The 19,821-nt window shown below is 37.2% G+C and overlaps 1 protein-coding gene across 1 annotated transcript in view; it reads left to right on the top strand.

Annotated features, from left to right (window-relative positions):
* Nucleotides 1-13,168, top strand: part of Znf383 (zinc finger protein 383) — a 21,915-nt gene extending 8,747 nt beyond the window's left edge. Inside the window, exons 3-6 of the mRNA XM_015497186.2 lie at nucleotides 1,659-1,712; nucleotides 4,816-4,942; nucleotides 5,243-5,338; nucleotides 11,369-13,168. Coding sequence (XP_015352672.1) covers nucleotides 1,704-1,712; nucleotides 4,816-4,942; nucleotides 5,243-5,338; nucleotides 11,369-12,549 — 1,413 coding nt within the window. The 5' untranslated portion in view covers nucleotides 1,659-1,703 and the 3' untranslated portion in view covers nucleotides 12,550-13,168. The remainder of the gene's footprint in view (nucleotides 1-1,658; nucleotides 1,713-4,815; nucleotides 4,943-5,242; nucleotides 5,339-11,368) is intronic.
* The last annotated feature ends 6,653 nt before the right edge of the window (nucleotides 13,169-19,821 follow it).

Genomic DNA, 19,821 nt, shown 5'->3' on the forward strand with positions numbered 1-19,821 from the left:
AAAAAAGTCCCCCAATGAGCAGCTCCGTGGTCTGAAAGGGCAGGGAAACAGTCCAATGAGCATCACCGCAGAGGAGCCAATCAGCTAGATGTTGCTGGGGCCGAGGAGCCAATCAGCTAGATGTTGCTGGGGCCGCTGTGAGCCAATCATCAGCCGGCAGCTGGAAGTTTGCTGGCAGCTGGAAGTTTGCTGGGGCCCCTTTGGCTGTGGCTCTCAACAAGCCTCAACAATTTAGTGAGACCCTAAGAAAACTTAGTGAGACCCTATCTCAAAATAAGAAGATACAGGGAAGATCTATAGAATAGAAGAAGGGGTTCAAGAGGGAGAGAGGAAGGATACGAAAGGGGAAGAAATGTGGAATGAATTTTTAAAAATCATGTTATGCACATATATAAATATACCACAGGGAATTTTACCTTTATATATAAGTAGAAAGAACCAATAAAAATAAAGAAATAAACAGGAGCTCTGGTGCATGCCTATAATCTCAGCAACTCAGGAGGCTCAGACAGGAGGAACACAGGTTCCAAGCCAGCCTCTGCAATATATCGAGGAACTAAGAACTTACTGAAACCTGTCTCAAAATAAAAGATAAAAAGGGCTGGGGATATGGCTCAGTGGTTAAGCAGTTCTGGATTTAATCCCTGGTAGGACGGAAGGAAGGAGGGAGGGAGGAAGGAAGATGAGCCAAGGTAGATTAGTAGAGAAAGGAGAATGATGGGAAAGAGAAGGAGAGGAGGAGGGAGGATGACCCAAACTGAAAAAGAATTCCATAAATGAACAAATTTGTCAAGATGAACCCAGCTGGTATAAAGCATTAACTATTGGGTTAGTAGCTCAGCAGTAGGGTGCCCCTGGGTTCAAACTCCAACCATAAAAACAAATAAGCTCTAATATCTAATAGGTGAAATAATAAAATCATTCTTATTAAAATCAGGGAGAAGCACTATCAACATTTTATTTAAGATATTTTTCATAAAGCTATTACAAAAATAGTACCACATGGGAAACTAGAAAACAATTGCTTTATTTCCAATAGCAATTTAGCCAGGCCCTAAATTCAACAAGACCCTTTCTGAAAATTAAAAAAAAAAAAAAATCTAGTAATAATGTGAATAAGAAATGAGCATGATCCATATGAAAAATTTTTTTCGTGTTCCTGAAGAACACAGACATTGACTTTAATAAATAGACAGTTATTTTGTGTTTAAGGAAAACAAGACTCAAAATCATAAAGATGTGAGAACTCCTGAAGTTAATCTTTTCATTCTCTCTCCCCTCCCTATTTTGTGCTGGGGATTAAACACAGGACCTCACACATGCTAAGTAGGCACTCTACCACTGAACTATACTCCCAACTCATAAGCTTTTCTTTTTATGCTGTCTCAAGAAAAATACCTCTATAGTTTTTTAAAACTATATGGAAAAGCAAGTCAAAAGTTTCCTGGCATTTATTTATTTTGGTGCAGCTAAAACCTGGGGTTTCTGGAATTGAGAAAGAAGTAGTATTCGTTCCATACTCCCAGAGTAGAGTTGTAGATCAAGGGAAGTAGAAGTGGTTTTATCTGACCATCCTGAGAACTATAAGGTCATTGCAGTATCTAGAGTATTTCTTTGTTTCCCTAGTCTTGCCTTCTCAGAACAGTGTCTTTTCTCAGGAGAACAGCCTTGAGGACTGATCATTTCCTGCAATACTAAAAGCCATGGCTGAGGTGAGTCAATGCATTTTCTTTCTTTGCTGACATTTACTTACTTTAAAAAAAGGAAAAGAAAGAAAGAAAGAAAACGTGAGCTGGGCACAGTGGCACATACCAGAATCCCAGCTCCTTGGGAGGCGGAGGTAGGAGTATTGCAAGTTTGAGGCCAGTGTGGGCAATTTGGCAAGACCCCTCTGCCAAAGAAAAAAAATGATGTGTGCATTTCCTTTCTTTATCCTGACATTTTTGGATAACTGTTCCTCTTCCTGGTCCCCATTCCCTCTCATACTAGCTAGATAATCCTATACCATTCTTAGTGTCTTTTTTTTTTTTTCAATCAGCATTACTATTTCTTTTAGTAAATAACTGAGCATCTTTTTTCTCAGCCTTCTCCCAGGGACTGTGATGGAGAAGAAATATATCTATTTAGAGAAATAAGAGTAGATTTGTGGGGCTGGGGACGTAGCTCAGTTGGTGGAGGGCTTGCCTTGCATACACAAGGTTCAATTTCTAGTACTATAAAGGAAAGAAACAAAAAGGAGTAGATTTCTAAAATGAATTTTTCCTTTCTGGACTGTGATTTGATAAAATAGAGCTATGAGTAGCTTAGCTAGGAACAAGCATGGAAAAGCCAAGATTATGTCTATATACTGTCATTTTCCAATAGGATAAGATGAAAGGTGGTGTTGATAGCTCCAAATGTTAGATTTTTGAAAGACCTCCTAGTTTATGAGGTGTTAGAAATCATGGAGTCAGTGGCTGATATGGATCTCTGAGACTTTGTTAGGGCATTTTGTAATAGTTTTCTGTTACTATAGCAAACTACCTGAGATAATCAACTTGTAAAGCAAAAAAGTTTATTTTGTCTCAGTTTCAGAGGTTTCATTCCATGATCAAATGACACTATTGCTTTGGAGCCTGTGGTGTGGCAGCCTGTTGTGTCAGGGATCATGTGGTAGAGTAAAACTGTTCACCTCATTGCAGGGAAGAAAAACAGGAGGAAAAGACTGGAGTTCCAATATTCCCTTCAAGAACATACTCTCCAATGTCTAGAAGACTTCTTCATGGACCCCTTTTTCATGTTTCCCAGTAGTTCCCAGCTGAGAAAGCCTTTAATACACAGGCCTTTGGGAGATATTTAAGACCCATACTGTACCAGTATCCATTAGACAAGTCCAATTTGAAGGTAATAGGAAGTTTGTGACATGATGAATTTCTCTATGAATCATCAGTTTTCTTTTATCTCAGAAATAAGGATAGAAATGATAGGTGACTATAATGAGTTTGGCAAATGCCTAAGTTGTTGAGCTCATTCTATCAAAGCTCAGAAGGACCTTATAATTCTTGTCCAGTAGTATATGTTGCAAAAAATTCTGCCACAAGAAAAATGAAGAATTTATATTAATAGGAAATAATTTTTATGGCAATGAATCACAGGAGTGAAGTATAATTTATGTATTTATCAATTTTTCTTTTTTGGTACTGGGGATTTAACCCAGGGATGCTTATCCATTGAGCTACATCCCAGCCCTTTTTAGTTTTTTACTTTTAGACAAGGTCTCACTAAGTTGCTGAGGCTGACCTTGAACTTGCAGTCCTCCTGCCTCATCCTCCAGAGCTACTGGGATTACAGGCATATGCCACCACATCCTGCTGTATTTGTCAAGTTTTACATATTAAAAATTTAAAAAGTGGGGCTGGGACTGTATCTCAGTGGCAGAGTACTTGCTTGCATGTATGAGGCACTGGGTTTGATCCTTAGCACCAAATAAAAATAAACAAATAAAATAAAGACATGCTGTTCATCTACAACTACAAAAATTTTTAAAAAGATATTAAATGAGAGTGATGTTTTTACTTATAGAAACAATGTAAAATATCTGTGTTAAACACAGTTACACACAGTATTAGAAAAAAAAATTAGTATTCTCCAATTCTTTCTATGTAATTGCCAACCGCTCTTTGGGTCAAGTAACATACCAAAACAATAAATTAAGATTGCCTTAGCACAGAAAGATATACATAAGTGGCTGAAATAATGCAGCAGCATAATAATAATCCTGCTAGACTTGCATCTATTTTTTTAAAGAGAGAGAGAGAGAGAGAATTTTTTTTAATATTTATTTTTTTGGTTTTCGTTGGACACAACATCTTTACTTTATTTGTATGTGGTGCTGAGGATCAAACCCAGTGCCCCACACATGCCAGGCGAACGTGCTACTGCTTGAGCCACATCCCCAGCCCTATTTTTGAGATCCAAAGATACTGATTCTCAAGCCAGGCATGGTGGCACGTGCCTATAATCCCAGCTACTTGGAGGGGAGGCAGGAAGATTTCAAGTTTTAGGCTAGCCTGGACAACTTAGTGAGACCCTGTCTCAAAATTTTAAAAACGGATAAAAGGACTGGGAGAGCTCTTATCCAGCATGTGCAAGGACCTGGCTTTAGTCCCCAGCACCACAGAGCCCCACCTCCCACCAAAAAATTCAGATACTATTTCTCAGCAACAACAACATAATTACTCATTTGCTTTAGCACACAATATAAGCACAATAGTCTCTGAAGTTGTTCTTTTTCTTTTCTTTCTTTCTTTCTTTTTTTTTTTTGGGAGTACTTGGGGTTGAGGTTACAGGCAGTCTGCCACTGAGCCACACACCCAGCACCCCCACCTTGTTTTTTTATTTTGAGACAGGATCTCAGTAGGTTGCTTACGGTCTCGCTAAATTGCTGAGGCTGGCTTTGAACTTGTGTTCTTCCTGCCTCAGCCTCCTGAGGCATTGGGTTTATTGACATGTGCCACCATGCTTGACCAGCCCTTTTTATTTATTTTTTTATACCTTTATTTTATTTATTTATTTTTATGTGGTGCTGAGGATCAAATCCAGGGCCTCAAACATGCTAGGCTAGGGCTCTACCGCTGAGCCACAACTCCAGCCCCAAGCCCTTTTTATTTTTTATTTTGAGATGGGGTTTCACTAAGTTGCCAAACCTAGCCTCAAACGTGAGATCCTCCTGTCTTAGCCTTCCAAATCACTACAATTACAAGTAAGTGCTACTGTGCCTGGCTGAAGTATTTTTTTTTTTAATCACAAAGCTAGTACATATGTTTATTGTTTCAGGGATCAGTGGTGTTCAATGATGTGTCAATAGACTTCTCTCAGGAGGAGTGGGAGTGCCTGGACCCTGCTCAGAGGGACTTGTACAGAGATGTGATGTTGGAAAACTATAGCAATCTGGTTTCGATGGGTAAGGGCATCTCTACCAATAATTCAGAGTTCTCCTCTGGAATGTCTGCTTCTACTACAGTGAATTTCTCAGCAGCTTTTCAAGTAATCAGCTGAATTTCTGCTTCTTATTCTCAAATAAATGGTTTCAGCTGGAATGAAAAGGAAGCGTGGGAAATGGGCAGCTCCAAGGGCTATGGCTGAAGCTTCGTCTCTGTCTTCTTTGGCTGTTCCTGTAGTGGCACCTGTTCCTTGATCAGCAAGGGACTGGATCTCATTTCCCCACAGCATAACCGTGTGCCATATCTTTTCTCATGAGCAGGATTTTACATTCCTAAGCCTCAAGTGATCTCTTTACTGGAACAAGGAAAAGAGCCCTGGATGGTGGGCAGAGAGCTTACAAGAGGCCTGTGTTCAGGTAAGTGAGAAATGACTAAACCCCAGCGATTACAGGTACTAACTCAGCTGGTCAGTGAGGAAAGAGCACCTTCAAGATGTCACCCTGGAAGCTCCCTTCCAGAAGCTAGGCTTATGGAGGAAACTAAGTTATTTCAACATGAGTTTACAAGTGGCATGTTTCAGTCCTTCCCTTACTTCCTACTCTTTCAACATTCTTCTCAAACACTCCTTAATTTCAAGCACCCAAGTACTAGTCTTCACTCTAGCTGCCTGTCAGTGCCTTCTTTTACCAGTTTGTCTTGGATTTTTCCTCCTCTTATCATCTTTTATTTCTTAATTTGTGTAAGGGAACTCTTCCAGTGCTGCAGTTTACTAATTATGTCCACTCTAAGAATGCAAAGTTAGCTGCCTGTTATCCCAGCAGCTCTGGGAGCTGAGGAAGGAAGATCGAAAGTTCAAAGCCAGCCTCAGCAACTTAGTGAGACCCTAAGCAACTCAGCAAGACTCGTCTCTAAATAAAAATATAAAAGTGGGCTGGGGATGTGGTTCAGTGGTTAAGCACTCCTAGGTTCAATCCCCAGTACCAAAAAATAATGCAAAATCTATACCAATTTTTAAATGTGGAAAGAGGAAAAAAAAAATGCAATCTAGCAGGGTCAGGTGGCCCAGGCCTGCAATCCCAGAGACTCAAGCTGACTCACGAGTTCAAAGCTAACTTTGACAACTTAACAAGATTCTGTCTCAAAATAAATAAAAAGGGCTAGGGGTGTAACCTGGTGTTACAGCAACCCTGGATTCAATCTCCAGTACCAACACTTACACAAAAAAGTGATGCTAAAATTATCCATAAATAACTTCCAAAAAGAATAAAATATTAAAAGAGAAACCAAAAAATTAGGGAGCTTAGCAGAAAGTCATGGACTAAATACATGGGAGGGGATTTAATTCTTACTTAGTTGGAGGGGCTGGGGTTGTGGCTCAGCGGTAGAGTGCTTGCCTTGCACGTGTGAGACTCTGGGTTCGATCCTCAGCACCACAAAAAAATAAATAAAATAAAGATATTGTGTCCATGTATAACTAAAAAAAATATACATTAAAAAAATAGTAGTTGGAGCCTTGGAAGTGATTGTAGGCATTATGTATCAAGACATTATCAGGGCCAAAACCAAATCTGTGCCTATACTAGAAAGAGAGAGTGGCAGAGAAAGGGAAATTTAGGATGAAGTAGGAGAACTGGAAGGGCACTGCTATATACCAAACATTGGTCCAGTTATTACAATTTAGTATTGATAAAAACACTCAAATCTCTATAGTTTGGGAATATATATTCTAGAATCTATTTTCTAGTAGGGAAGAAAATGGCTTAGGCCATTTTGTGTTGCTGTAACAGAATACCTCAGATAGGATGATTTATAAAGAATAGAAATTTATTTTCTCACAGTTCTGGAGGCTGGGAACCCAAGATCAAGGTACTAACATCTCTAGTGAGGGCTTACCTTGTATGTCCTCACATAGGAAAAGGGCAATATGGAACCAATTCCCTTCTTCAAGTGCCTTTATCAGGGTACTTTATCCATTTGTGAGGGAAGAGCTCTACCTCTTAATATTATGACATTGGCAGCACCTGAATTTTGGAGCAGACACATTCAAATTGTAGCAGAGTATAAACATATGTCATTTATAAAAAAATATGTATTATTTATAAATATATAATTATATAAAATATTATGTAATTTATAATTACAGTTATATAATTGAACATTATAAGTAGGCATATTGTAGTATTATTTGTAATTTATAATTACCATTATTTTATAATTTATAATTATATATTATAAAATATATGCTTATATATCTTCTTATCTAGTAAGAGAAGTTAGGGTACTTTGGTCAAGGACTAAATATGTAGCCATAGATTTAATCCATACTGAAATAGTTAGAGTCTTAGAAGTTTTTGCTCTTTTGGCAGGTGCAGTGGCACACACCTGTAATCCCAATGACTAGGGAGGCTGAGGCAGGAGGATTACGAGTTCAAAGCCAGCCTCAGCAACTTAGTAAGACCCTGTCTCAAAATAAAATATAAAAGGGGCAGGGAATGTGGGTCAGTGGATAAAGCACCCGTGGGTTCAATCCCTGGTACTAAAAGAACAAAAAAAAAGTTTTTGCTCCTTTACTGTATACTTATATAAATATTTACACATTATATATTAATACATTATATATATATTATACATATATAATCAGATGGTGATAAGTGCCATGAAGGGAGGTTGGAGAAGGCTTCTATGATGAAGTAATATTTAATAGAGGTCTAAAAGAGGTGTGGGAACAAGCAAATATCTGGTAGAAGAGATTTAGGGAAAAGAAGAATAAAGTGACTGCGTGAGAAGCTTTTTGGCTTCTACCACTGTGGCTGTTGCCAGTGATTAAAAAGGGAATTATATAAGTGAATATGGGAAAGTAGCAAGGTATATATGCACCTCTGTGCTGGTTGCAGAGGTGGAGGATGGGGGGTATTTGCAGATGAGTTAGTGTCTTGTGGGCCTTGATAGGGTTGAATTTTATTCTGAAATGTGCATCCATTGTATGATTTGAGCAGAGTGACATACATGATTGTGGTGGGTTTTTTTTGTCTTGGAGATTGAACACAAAGGTACTTTATTACTGAGCTACGTCCCAGACCTTTTTTATTATTTGAGATAGGATCTTGCTGAATTGCTGAGGATAGCCTTGAACTTTCAGTTGTCTTATCTCAGCCTCCAGAGTAGTTGGGACTACAGGTGTGTGCCATTGCACCCAGCTTGATTGTATTTATAAAGGATCATTCTTGCTCAGAAACTCCTAATTTTGGATTCTTTTGATAGAATTTGGAAATCTATGAACTTGGATAAGAAAAAACATGAATATCTATATTTAGTAACCTCTACAGCATTTTTCCTGTTGTGATGTATGCAACTAACTGTAGTTCCTATGACATTTTTATTAGTCTTTCCTGTGACTTCAAAATGAATGGAAATCACAGATTTTTTGTATCATTTTAATAATTATTGTAAACATGTTGAACTATTTATGCTTATCTATATTTTAGAATTATTGTAGTACTGGGCTTACTGCTATGTCTTGTTACTGTATATGTTCATAAAGAAGAAAACTCTAGACAAAGGGAAGAACCCCTGTAAAGGCTCCAATAGGAGGGAAAAGTCTCTTTTCTAAAGATCCAAATTCCCGGTGCTGACTTAAGATACATTTTGTTTGGATGTTTTTGAGCCATTTAATTTGCCTAATATCCTCATTTTTAGTAAAAAAGTCTCTTATAATAATAGCTATCAGATACTGAATACTTACCTCCAAGACATTTATAATCATTTTTCTCTTATTCTCTAAGTTAATCATAAATTAAGGATTATTTCCCTTTTACAGATGAAGAAATGAGGATTTTCAGAGGTTTAATAATTGCCTGGGAACACTTAGTGTTTTTGTTAGCTTTTGTGTCACTATGACCAAAATACCCTGGCAAGAACAATTTAGATGGAGGAGTTTATTTTGGCTCACAGTTTCAGAAATTCAGTCCATGGTCAGCCATCTCTGTAGCTCTAGGCCCCAAGTGAGGCATAAAAGCATGGCAAAGAAAAATAGCTTAGGACATGGCAGCCAGCAAGCGTGGAGACAGAGCTCTGATCACCAGGAACAAAATAAACAGCAGATTACAACTACATTGACCTACTTCCTCCAGCCACAACCTACCTGCCTACAGTTACCATCCAGTTAATCCATATCAGTAGATTATTCACTGATGAGGTTATGTATCTCATAATCCAATCATTTCACCTCAATATTCCTGCATTGTCTTACACTGAATTTTGGGGGGACACCTCATATCTAAACCATATTTTCAGTAATTAACTATTAGAATTAGTACTAAACTTTCATTAGTCTGGTTCCTGACATCTTTCTATGGTAGTGTTATACTGTCTTTAAAAAAATTTTTTTTTCATTTACTACTGGGGACAGAACCCAGGGGCTATCTAAAACGGAGCTACCATCCCCAGCACTTTTTAAATATTTGAAACAGGACCTTGCTAAATTGCTTAGGCTGTCCTCAAACTTGTGATCCTCCCTTCTCAGCCTCCTGGGTTGCTGGGATTAAAAGTATATGTCACTGTGCCCAGCTATACTGTGTCTTAATTCCTTTCTGTCTCCCTTAAACCCAGTCACTGGGATGGTACATGAGCAGTCTCAGACCTCTCTTATCCTAAGATCACCATCACAAAATCCAGGGCAAATAGTATTTTCATTGAATCCTCAGCACACAAACTATTCTGAGTTTCTCTATCTGCTAATTAAATTAGTTCAATACCTTAGACTCTGTCTCTGGCTCATCCTCCATATGGATAACCCTTCATTACTGCTTTCAAATTTCATATACTACATTCTATATTACAGAGTTTATTCTGTTTCTACCCCAACTGAGTGTGCTACAATTCAATTTTGACAATATTAGTGCAAACCCATAGTCCTCCATAATACTGCTCTTACTTTAGTAGCCAGCCTCAAGTGTTGGGATTTCTCAGATGGCATGCAATTTGACCAACTGGCTATAAATTCAGAGGTTTCCAAGGCCACCTTAGCTTCAATAATTTGATAGAAGGATTTATAGAACTCAATAATAAAGTTCTATATTTAAGATTACAGTTTTAGTATAAAGAATACATACTAGGGCAAAATCTTGAAGGCTTCTGGATAGAAGTTCCATACCCTCTTCTCATGGAATCAAGTGTATCACACTCCCAGCACATCAGTGCATTCACGAGCTGGAATTTCCACTGAAATATCGTGTCCAGAGTTCTTTTTTTTACTAGGCATGCTTGATTAAACAATTGGTAGCTCAGTCTTTACCCCTTCTCCCCTTTATAGAGATCAGGCAGTCGAAAAGCCGCAGCTCTAATCACATGCTTGGTCTTTCTGGTCACCAGTCCCTAGAAGCTAAGAATTACCCTGTTTCACCTCATTGGCATAACAAAACAGTGCTATCATTCATGAAGTTCCAAGGAATTTTAAAGCTCTGTGTCAAAAAATAGGGAAAAGGCTAAATTTTCTTTTTTTGCTTTTTAATTTTTTTAGTTGCAGATAGACTCATTCCTTTATTTTATTTATTTTTATGTGGTGCTGAGGATTGAACCCAGTGCCTCACATGTGCTAGGCAAGTACTCTGCAACTGAACCACAACCCCAGCCCCAAAACTTCCTTTTTATTATGCCATGGAATACCAAAGAATCTTCCTCATGTGTATTTTGTTCTCTTAGAAGACCTTCAATGGAGGCCAAAAAAGTATCCATGTTTTGTTAGACAGTATGACAATGTACTCTTTCTCACACAGTTATATAGATGTGTACATGTGTATATGACTAGTCATGTTTTAGTATATAGCTCAAGCATTGTATTTTTACTAACCTTTCCAGATGATATTGACCCACATCTGTATTTGAGAATCATTGTGGTAACTTATTTCCATACTCTCCTCACTCTGCTTCCTGAATTATATCTTATTAATTTCTGTTCATTCCTTGCTTATTTTTTTAGATTAAACAGTAACTGAGAATTTTATGTCATTTACCCACTAGATAGTATTTTTTAAAATATTTTTAGTTGTCAATCTGGGATTGTAGCTCAGGGGTAGAGTGCTTGCCTACCATGTGTGAGGCATGTGTGAGGCATGTGTGAGCCATGTGTGGGTTTGATCCTCAGTACCATATTAAAAACTTTAAAAAAGGCATTATGTTCATTTACAACTAAAAAAATATTTTTTTAAAAAGGAATAAAATATTTTTAGTTGTAGATGGACACAATACCTTTATTTAATTTATTTATATGTTGTACTGAGGTTTGAACCCAGTGCTTCACATGTGCTGAGCAAGCACTCTACTACTGAGCTACATACATCCTCAGCCCAAGACAGTTTTTACTTTAATTTTTTCCATTTGTATCATAAAATTTAACTTTTCACAAATAAGAGGGGAAAAGAATATTTAGCCCTTTTTTTTTCTTTCAGACCTGGAATCAATGTGTGAAAGCAAGTTATTATCTCTAAAGAAAGAAGTTTATGAAATAGAGTCATGCCAGAGGGAGATAATGGGACTTACAAAGCCTGGCCTTGAATACTCCAGCTTTAGAAATGTTTTAGAATATAGAAGTCATTTTGCCAGACAAAATGGGCTTTTAAGTCAAGAAGTATTCTCTAATGAATATGTACCCACATTTATTCAACAGTCTTTCATTACTCTACATCAAATAATGAATAATGAAGAAAAACCCTATGAATGTAAAAAATGTGGAAAGACCTTTAGTCAGAACTCACAATTTATTCAACATCAGAGAATTCATATTGGTGAAAAATCTTATGAATGTAAGGAGTGTGGGAAATTCTTTAGTTGTGGCTCACATGTTACTCGGCATCTGAAAATTCATACTGGTGAAAAACCCTTTGAATGTAAAGACTGTGGAAAGGCTTTCAGTTGTAGCTCATACCTTTCTCAACATCAGAGAATTCATACTGGTAAGAAACCCTATGAATGTAAGGAGTGTGGGAAAGCCTTTAGTTATTGCTCAAATCTTATTGATCACCAGCGAATTCACACTGGTGAAAAACCCTACAAATGTAAAGTATGTGGGAAAGCCTTTACTAAGAGCTCTCAGCTGTTTCAACATGTGCGGATTCATACAGGCGAGAAACCCTATGAATGTAAGCAATGTGGCAAAGCCTTTACTCAGAGCTCAAAACTTGTTCAGCATCAGAGAATCCACACTGGTGAGAAACCCTATGAGTGTAAGGAATGTAGCAAAGCCTTTAGCAGTGGCTCAGCACTTACTAACCATCAGAGAATCCACACTGGTGAGAAACCCTACAATTGCAAGGAATGTGGGAAGGCTTTTACTCAGAGCTCACAACTTCGCCAACATCAGAGAATTCATGCTGGTGAGAAGCCCTTTGAATGTCTTGAATGTGGGAAGGCTTTTACTCAGAACTCACAACTTTTCCAGCATCAGAGAATCCATACAGATGAAAAACCATATGAATGTAGTGAATGTGGAAAGGCTTTCAATAAATGCTCAAATCTTACTCGCCATTTGAGAATTCACAGTGGTGAGAAGCCCTATAATTGTAAGGAATGTGGGAAGGCCTTTAGTAGTGGCTCAGATCTCATTCGTCATCAAGGAATTCATACTAACTAATAATAAAAATTATGACTCTTGTCATCTTAATGTTTTAGACAAAAATTCATATTTGGTAGTTACCCTGTATCTATGTTTTATTTGTATGCAAGTTTTCAATCCAAATGCATTTCACTCTAGGATATGAATATAGAGTCTAAATTGACATCCCCTCCATATTGTAGCAATCAATGCAAGTTGTTCAGTAATTCTTTCCCCCATTGTTTGGTGCTATATTATATTCTTGTATGTATTTGCTTGTATTTTAGAGTTCTTCCCTTTTCTGATATTTGTTATTTAAAAAAAATTTTTGTAGTTTTGTATGGAGAGAATGCCTTTGTTTATTTTTATATGGTGCTGAGGATCAAACCCAGTGAGTAACTCACACATGCTAGGCAAGCTCTCTGCCACTGAGCTACAGCCCCAGCCTTGTTCTTGCATTAGTATCACACTGTTTAAATTGTGTGACCTTTCATAATTTGAAATTCCTTGTGGAATTATAAATTTGGGGCGGGGGTCAGTGCTGGGGATTAAACTCAGGGGCTCTCAACCACTGAGCACATCCCCGACTCTGTATTTTATTTAGAGAAAGGGTCTCACTGAGTTGCTTAGTGCCTTGTTTTTGCCAAGGCTGGCTTTGAACTCACAATCCTTCTGCCTCAGCCTCCCGAGCTGCTGGGATTACAAATGTGTGCCACTGTACCCAGCTATAACTTTGTTTTTGAAGTCAGTGTTAATTTTTTTGTTTCATTTCACAAGTTTATATTTTTATTGTAAAACAATCAGAAAACATAAAAAGGCAGAAGCTAAAAAAGCCAAAATGAATTATAGTTATGCTATAGATGACTGCTCTCAATTTGGTAGAGCAAATTCTGCTAGACATCATATTTTAAGGAAGTGAAGTCATGGCATGTATGCCATATCGTCACTTGCTTTTATTATGCCAAAAACATAATAGCCATTTTAGTAAATATAGGTTTTTATTATTTTTAATGACATATACCTTTTTAAAATGACTATTATTCAAGTTAGGATTGCCTCTAAATTTTTATAGTGTGTAAGCTTTTATCTTTAAATGCCTGATTTTTCCTTTAAAACATTTATTTTAATTGCTGAAATTAGTCATGTTTTCTCTTTATAAACTATTTTGTTCCTTTTCATTAATCCAAATCCTAAAGCCATATTGGAAAAGTAATCACTGTTTACAAAAGTGTTTATTCTTCCAGATACTTAACACATTTTTTCTTATACATGTTAGTCGTGTTTTATTTCTTATGTATAAATATATACAATCGTGTATGTATGTATTGGTTTGGCCATGAGGACTCAGTGAATTGGTACAAGGTACTTAGATCTATTCCTACCAACTAGTATATGTTTAATAAATGTTATTCCTACCAACTAGTATATGTTTAATAAATGTTTTTCTCTATTATCATTGATCTACTCATTCTCATAATTATCTTCATTATGATTTGTGGGAAGGACTTTAACCATATTGTTTAACTTTGTCAAAGAATTCATAAAGGAAGAAGAAAAATAATTATAATGACTATGGGAAAGAACACCTTTCCCCTACTACTCCTTGGTCAGTGTGGAATTTTAAAAGGGAAAAAAGATTTATGTGGATAGTCTTTATTCAGACTTCATCCTTCATGCTGTAGGAAGAATGCCTTGGTTATAGCGATGGGCAGTTTAAAATCACAACTGTCACAATAGCAAGAAGAGTTGATATTTTTCCTAATTGGTTCCAAAAAAGCAGAAAGCATACAGATCACATTCTTTGCACAGAATAGGGAAAATAGTAAAAGTAGATGACCATCAAATATCTGAGTGTTAGTTCAATATCTCCTCTTAATTAACATGGGTTAAGGAAATATATCACTTTGTATATGTTATTCAGATGCAAATGAAACTGACAACACTGTTGAAAAACCTGTGGCAATAAAAGCTGTATCGAAGATTTTTAACTTAATGTACATGTGTATATCAAAGTGCTATAAAGATTATTAAGAAATAAAATTACAATGGAATCCAAGAACCTAAAATAGGCGAAAGTGTATTTTGAGAGGAGGAAGGGATTATAAAAAGAAATAAAAATTATCAAAAGCAAAAATTTTAATTATTTTGTGGAAAAGAGAAAGGGAGACAAATTTTAGTGATTCCAGTGATGAAATAAAGATGAAAATAGATGGTATTGAGAATGAAAAACTGAAATGATGATATGTTTAAACTGAAAAGGACCCTTTTCTTGTTGAGTGATGAAAATGTGGAATTACTGTTCTAGATGTCACAAATTTGTGAATATGCTGGAAACCACTAAACACTTTATGATGTATGTTTTGTATCCAGTTAAATAAAAAACTTAAATTTCAGTGTATTTGTAAAATACTGGAAAATCTGAACATAGTGTGATTTTAATAAATTGACTTGACATCAGAATTGACTGGAGAAGAGGTGAACTTTGAATAGACTTTCCTCTAAAAGGAACACTTTTTAAATTAGAGCAAATAATTTAAAAAACATTTTTTAAAGAGAGAGAGAATTTTTAATATTTATTTTTTTAGTTTTCGGTGGACACAACATCTTTATTTTATTTTTATGTGGTGCTGAGGATCGAACCCAGCGCCCCGCGCATGCCAGGCTATCGCGCTACTGCTTGAGCCACATCCCCAGCCCCCCCAAAATTTTTAAAAGTCAAATAGCTATGCTAAAAATGGCCCAAAACAATATATTTTTACAGGTGAGATCTATGAAATATTTTAGGAACTCTTCCATGACAGGCCGAAATATTAAATTATTTATTATTATTCATTTGTCGTAATTCTGATGTTAAAACTTTTTAGAGGGCTGGGTATAGCTCAGTGGGAGGGTGCTTTTCTAGCAAGTGCTGTGAGGACCTGTGTTCAATCCCTGGCACCTCAAAAACAAACAACAACAACAAAAACTTGTTAGAGCACAAAAGATAACACAACCAGACTCTATTATGAAAATATGCTCTTATACATTGCTGGTGGGATTGCAAATTGGTGCAACCACTCTGGAAAGCAGTATGGAGATTCTCAGAAAACTTGCAGTAGAACCACCATTTGACCCAGTTGTCCTACACACCATGGCATATACCCAAAGGACTTAGAATCAGCATACTGTAGTGACACAGCCACATCAATGTTATAGCAGCTCAATTCATAATAGCACAGCTAGGGAACCAATCCAAGTGCCCTTCAACAGATGAGTGGATAAAGAAAATGTATATATGGGGCTGGGGTTGTGGCTCAGTGGTAGAGCACTTACATAGCATGTGTGAGGCACTGGGTTTGATTCTCAGCACCACATAAAAAACTAAATAAAGGTATTGTGTCCATCTACAACTAATAATATTTTTTGAAAAAGAAAGGAAATGTACATATACACAATGGAATATTACTCAGCCATAAAGAAACATGAAATTATGGCATTTGCTTGAAAATGCCAACTATGAACAAACCTCTGAAACTGAGCAAAAGTAAATCTCTCTGGGCTGGGGTTGTGGCTCAGGGGAGCTCATTTGGCTTGCACATGTGAAGCGCTGGGTTCGATCTTCAGCCACATAAAAATAAATAAAAGGTATTGTGTCCATCTACAACTAAAAAATATTAAAAAATTTTTCTTTGTGTAAGGAGAAGGGACATACTAAAAATGTTTAATAGAGGCTATCTCCAGGCATAAGAAATGGGAAGAAGGAAACGTGTCACTATGTTGACTTTTGCATTTACAAACATATGCATGTATTCATTCCTATGTGTAATATATTTTAAAAATAAAAGTTTTTGGAAACAAAAGTTATTTGAACCTAAAGGACTTCAGAAAAGTGATACTAAATTTACCCAAAAAAAAAAAAGTATTTTAAGTCATTAGGGAATAAAATGGGTGGATGAGATTCTATTCACAAAAGCAACTAAAATATCAAATACAATTAGAGTTTTGGAATAAACTACCACTTCTGGTAGTAGATAAAAGGATTAAAAAGTAGTTAAATTTTTGGAGAATATAACTAAGGATGCAGAGGAATGAAACACTTCTATACTATTTTTTTAACTGTATGCATCGTTACTTTTACAACAAGGCAAATGTGTGTATGTGTGTGTGTGTGTGTGTGTGCGCGCGCACGTGCGCGCGCATTACCTTGAACCTAAGAAGAAATATGCAAGATCTTTAAAAAGAAAGCAACAAAGTCCCTGAAGGAAAATAATATTACCAATTCTTTTTTAGAATTTAGAGACGATTTAAAGTTCCTGATGTATTTAGAACATACACACATGAAATTTTATGAGTATCAAAAATATCCCTTTTGTGCCACGTATGGAGGCCCATGTCCATAATCCCAGCATTACAGAGGCAGGAGGATCGTAAGTTCGAAGCCAGCCCTAGCAACTTAGAAAGACCCTGTCTCAAAATAAGAAGTAAAAAATAAAAATGGCTGATTCAATCCCCAGTTACCCACACCCTGCCCCCCCCCAAAAAAAAATCCCCTCTGCAAAATACAGGAATATTTAGTAAACTCTTACACCCATTGCTATCCCTATTTTAAAAAAATATTAATTTTAGATTGTTTTTCTTTTTTCACATAGAAGCAAGTGCAAAGGCACAGGAGAAAAACTATAGTGGTCTTTAAAGTAGCAATAATGATGCAATTCAGCTCAGAAATCAACACGATAGACAATGTCAGGGATATTTGACAGCCTTTTCTTTTTTTTTAATTTTTTTTTTCAGTTGTAGATGGACACAATACTTTTATTTTATTTATTTTTATGTGGTGCCAAAGCTCAAACCCAGAGCCTCACCCGTGCTAGGCAAGCGCTCTACCACTGAGCTACAACATCTTTCAGAGTATTTATTGTGAACATTAGTGAACATGTGGTAATAAGTATTTTTAAAAATATAGAAACAAAATTCTCAACTTTTGTTTAATAAGAGAAAGTTGAACATGAAGGTCCTCCATTTCTCAAAAGTTACCATTATGAACAATTTGATGCAATTTGATGGCTCTTTCCCAACATTTTTAAAATTTTTTTTTTAGTTCTAAGTGTACACAATACCTTCCTTCCTTCCTTCCTTCTTCCTTCCTTCCTTCCTTTCTTTCTCTGAGGATCGAACTCAGTGCCTCACATGTGCTAGGCAAGCACTCTATCACTGGGCTACAACCCCAGCCCCTTTCCCAACATTTTTTTCATGTCTCTCTCTCTCTCTCTTTTTTTTTTAATATTTATTTTTAGTTTTAGGTGGACACAATATCTTTATTTTATCTTTATGTTGGGTTGAGGATCGAACCCACGGGGCGAGAACTTTACTACACCCAGCTCTTGCATGTGCTTCTAAATCCACATGTAGGTTCACATATATTTTTTGTTTGTTTTTGTTGTGGTACTAGGGATTTAATACAGGGCACTTTATCAGGGAGCCACGTCCTGTGTAGAGTGGATGAGCCTCCATCTCAGCTGATCCCATGGTGTGGCCAAAAAGGCAGGAAACACTCCTTGCCAAAGGCCAGGATGTTTTCAGCTTTTTTTTTTTTTTTTTTTAAAGAGAGAGAGAGAATTTTAGTATTTATTTTTTAGTTATCAGCAGACACAACATCTTTGTTTGTATATGGTGCTGAGGATCGAACCCGGGCCGCANTTTTTTTAAGAGATAGAGTCTCATTAAGTTGTTGAAGGCCTCATTAAATTGCTGAGGCTGTCCTCCAACTTGTGATTCTTTTCCTTCAGCTTCCCAGTCACAGGGATTACAGGTTTGAGCCACTTTGTCTGGAGATGTTTTGATATCCTGAGACCATGCTGACACTGAAGAGACTGCCCCTCCCTGGACTGGTCATTGGGAGACAGTAAACAACTCACCTCAAGCATACATTTCATATGCAAACCAATCCATCCAGAGCCCATAACCCTAACTATGCAGGGTTCTCACCCAGGGTCACTATCCACCTGCCCTAACCAGCCCAGGACCAGGTACCAGACAACTAAGAACAGCCCTCTGCCCTAGAGCCCACTGAAATTATTTGAATCAGCCAATCTTAATTCTGCTTTCCCTGCCTCACTCATTTGGTCCTGTGGAAACTTCAGTAAAGCCTCTTGCCCACTTTTCCCTCTCATTCTCTCTGTTCCTGCCTGATGCTGGTGCTTCCCTGGGTGGCTATATAGGACTTGCTGTGTCACTTGCCTTAAGGACCTGTGAGTATAACAAACTTCTTCCTTCATGACTTTTTTTTTTATTGTGTGTTATCAAACCTGATTAAAACTATAATTTTAATTATTAAAATCATCTTTGTTAGTATATATAAACCTGCTTTACTATTATATATGCTTTTTTTTTTTTGTATCAGACATTGAACCCAGGGGTGCTTTCCCACTTGAGCTACATCCCCAGCCCCTTTATTTTATATTTTGAGGCAAATTCTTACTAAGTTGCTGAGGCCGGCCTTGAACTTGCAAACCTCCTACCTTTGCTTCCTGAGTTGCTGGAATTATAGGGGTTCATCACTGCAGTCAGACACCTACTTATGTTTTTTGTTTTTTAAAAATATTTATTCTTAAGTTTTAGGTGGAAACAATATCTTTATTTTACATTTATGTGATGCTGAGGATCAAACCCAGTGCCTCATGCATGCTAGGCAAGCACTCTAACACTGAGCCATAACCCCAGGCCCCCCACTTGTGTTTTTCACAGCATGTGAGACCATTTGCCTTCCCATAATATTGCTAGTGTTGGGTTTTCAGATTTTAAGATATTTAAAAATATTTATTAATCTAATGGTAAGAGAGAGGAAGAGAAAGAGAGATATTGATATCACCAGCTGACCCAACTGGTGATATGACTGGGTTAAAAGAAGCTGGCTATATCAATAACTAAGAAAACAGCAAAGAAACCACACAGCACACAAATATAAATTTCTAAGACAGGACCACTCGGCTCGGTGACCCCAAGAGTCAGCTCCAGCGCTGGAAGGAGCAAGAAAAGGCACATCCAAACCTTCTATTTATTGGAGAAAAGACATTCGAGAAAGTTCCACCCAAATAAGGCAAGGGGATCAGGTTTCAGGGGGTTACCCATCCCCATTAGGTAACACCCAGGTAGGGCTTAAAGCAGGCTCCCTTGCGAGTGAGGGTAAAGGCCACTTGCCCTGTACACTTTTTGCATGCATGCCAAACTGGTACCCCCATCGCTCCAGGCAGGGGAAGCAAGTTCAGCCCAGGGGCGACGGGTGGCTCCCCACAACTGAGATTCACGAAACTCACAGATTCTTTTCAGAATTGT

The sequence above is a fragment of the Marmota marmota genome, unplaced genomic scaffold, assembly GCF_001458135.2.
Source record: "Marmota marmota marmota unplaced genomic scaffold, marMar, whole genome shotgun sequence".
Classification (NCBI taxonomy): Eukaryota; Metazoa; Chordata; class Mammalia; order Rodentia; family Sciuridae; genus Marmota; species Marmota marmota.